The sequence below is a fragment of the Echinops telfairi genome, unplaced genomic scaffold, assembly GCF_000313985.2.
Source record: "Echinops telfairi isolate 266 unplaced genomic scaffold, ASM31398v2 ScPeMD7_18;HRSCAF=68, whole genome shotgun sequence".
Lineage (NCBI taxonomy): Eukaryota > Metazoa > Chordata > Mammalia > Afrosoricida > Tenrecidae > Echinops > Echinops telfairi.
The window spans coordinates 89798729-89800683 of NW_022103915.1; the positions used below are offsets into that span (position 1 = coordinate 89798729).

At 43.5% G+C, this 1955-nt stretch overlaps 1 protein-coding gene across 1 annotated transcript in view; it reads right to left on the reverse strand.

Annotated features, from left to right (window-relative positions):
* The window catches only part of RYR3 (ryanodine receptor 3), a 437519-nt gene that overhangs the window by 317242 nt on the left and 118322 nt on the right, over nt 1-1955 (reverse strand). The window contains exons 14-15 of the mRNA XM_013007256.3: nt 1875-1951; nt 275-410 (exon numbers count right to left, since the gene is read on the reverse strand). Of these exons, the coding sequence (XP_012862710.2) occupies nt 275-410; nt 1875-1951 (213 nt within the window). The remainder of the gene's footprint in view (nt 1-274; nt 411-1874; nt 1952-1955) is intronic.

Consider the following 1955-nt stretch of genomic DNA (forward strand, 5'->3'; position numbering starts at 1 on the left):
GAGTTCCCATCATATGCCCTCATTTTAAAAGCAGCTGAGGCTCAGAGAGCTTAAGTAACTGTCCAAGGCTTCACATGTGGTTATAGCAAATGGACCTGCCTCTGCTTCTTCCTACTGCTGATGGTGTGCTCCAGGGTTGAAAGTACAAGTTAACAGAATAGCCGGTTAGAATAGAATGGCTAACAGAATGTAAACCACCTTTGGTTCTCAGGAGAAAACCCAGCACAGACACCCCTGGACCTCTCCCCAGTCAGGGCTCTGTGCGCCTACGTACCCAGCAGTCTATACAGCAGGTTCAGAATTTCTTTCCAGGCCATCCCACTCTCTTCCCTTACGATCCCTGCAAAGTGCACGACACTGTTGTAGATATTTAGGCGATCAATGCAGTTTAAGACAAGGGCCAACATTCCCTGAGGAAGAAAGGTGGGGAAAGGTGAACATCCCAGTTTAAAAATCACATCAAACCCAAACAAACACAGGATTCCCTTCTGCTCTTTCATCCCCCAAAGCATTCACCTTTGAAAACTGATAATGCCAATATGCAGACTTCCATGCTGTCAGTTGGTTGTTGTTGTTTTACCCCTTTCTAAAGACAAAATATGCACCCTCATGCCTCAGAGACTTAAATAGCCTCCCTTCGAGGAGTGAGTCAGCAATCTCTTTGGACAGGTTTGGCCCCACATGTTTAGCTCAATACACAGACATACTGAGGAAGAGAGAGCGGGAATGAGTCTCACAAGGCAGCTTTCTGTCTGGTGCGAGATGGCTCTGACTCATGCAGCAACAACCCTGGGTGCAGTACTTTTTTTTTCCATTACATCTCCAGTAAGCTCAAGAAATTCCATTCTAATGCAGATATAGAGATGATACAACCACAGACGATTTCTAACTATGACCCCAGCTAAGTGACAATCCTATACCACTCAGCAGAATGTCGGTTCTCAGTAGAATAGCTTCAAGAGTAGGAGAGGGGATAGTAAATGTGGAATTTTCGTAGCCCGTGAGACAACGAATGTTCTCTGAGCCAATGCCAGCTCAGATCAGAAGGTGAACAAGTCTGGTTCCTTGTTCAACTCCATTAATTTTGAATTAACTAATGAGACCAGTTCTCTCCCCAGACACCAAGATGGGAGTAGGGCACATGGACATGTACAAATCACACATCCAAGTCCAGAGGAAGTTGTGACTTCGCTGAGCTAACACACACACAGGAGGGAGCCAGAACCTGAGCTCAGGGTCCTTAAGTCTCCAGTGCTTCTCCCATGTCTGAGGCTGGACTTAGGTGCTCAAGGTTTAGCATAAAGAGCCATCATTATCAGTAACTTGCAAGCCAAGTTCTCAGGCATTTTTGATATGGTAAAACCTGAATATATATATTTTTGTATATATATATATAATTTCCCCCAAACAGGTTTCCTAGGTAATTCTAATGTCTCCAGGCATTTTTGATATGGTAAAATCTGAATATATATATATTTTTATATTTATTTATATATATATAATTTCCCCCAAACAGGTTTCCTAGGTAATTCTAATGTCTCCTCAAATTTGAAAACCATAAGCCAGTGCTATGCTCTAACAGCTGAGATTTCTTAGAAGTGGATTTTGGATAACACACGTGGCAGAGAAGCTTTGAAATGTAGTCTGGTTCGAACAGGCCAAACTTTGCTAACGTCACCAGGGGTGGCTGCTAGAGAGGCCAGCTTCCCGTTTACCACTTACTTCCCAGCTCTCTCGCTTTCCTCGTCTAGCTCTCCTTCATAAACACATGACGAATGAGTCAAAGCCAAGCTGCTGGGGGCGTTTTAGCTCTGGATACAAAACAGCATCACAGTTTAATTTCTTAAAAAATTCATTTTCTTTTACAAACGTACCTCTTCCTTGAAAAGATTCTGTCTGTTTTTGAGGGAGCGGAGCTTGTTTTGCTTGGCTTCATGCTGCATCTCCTCCTCTGG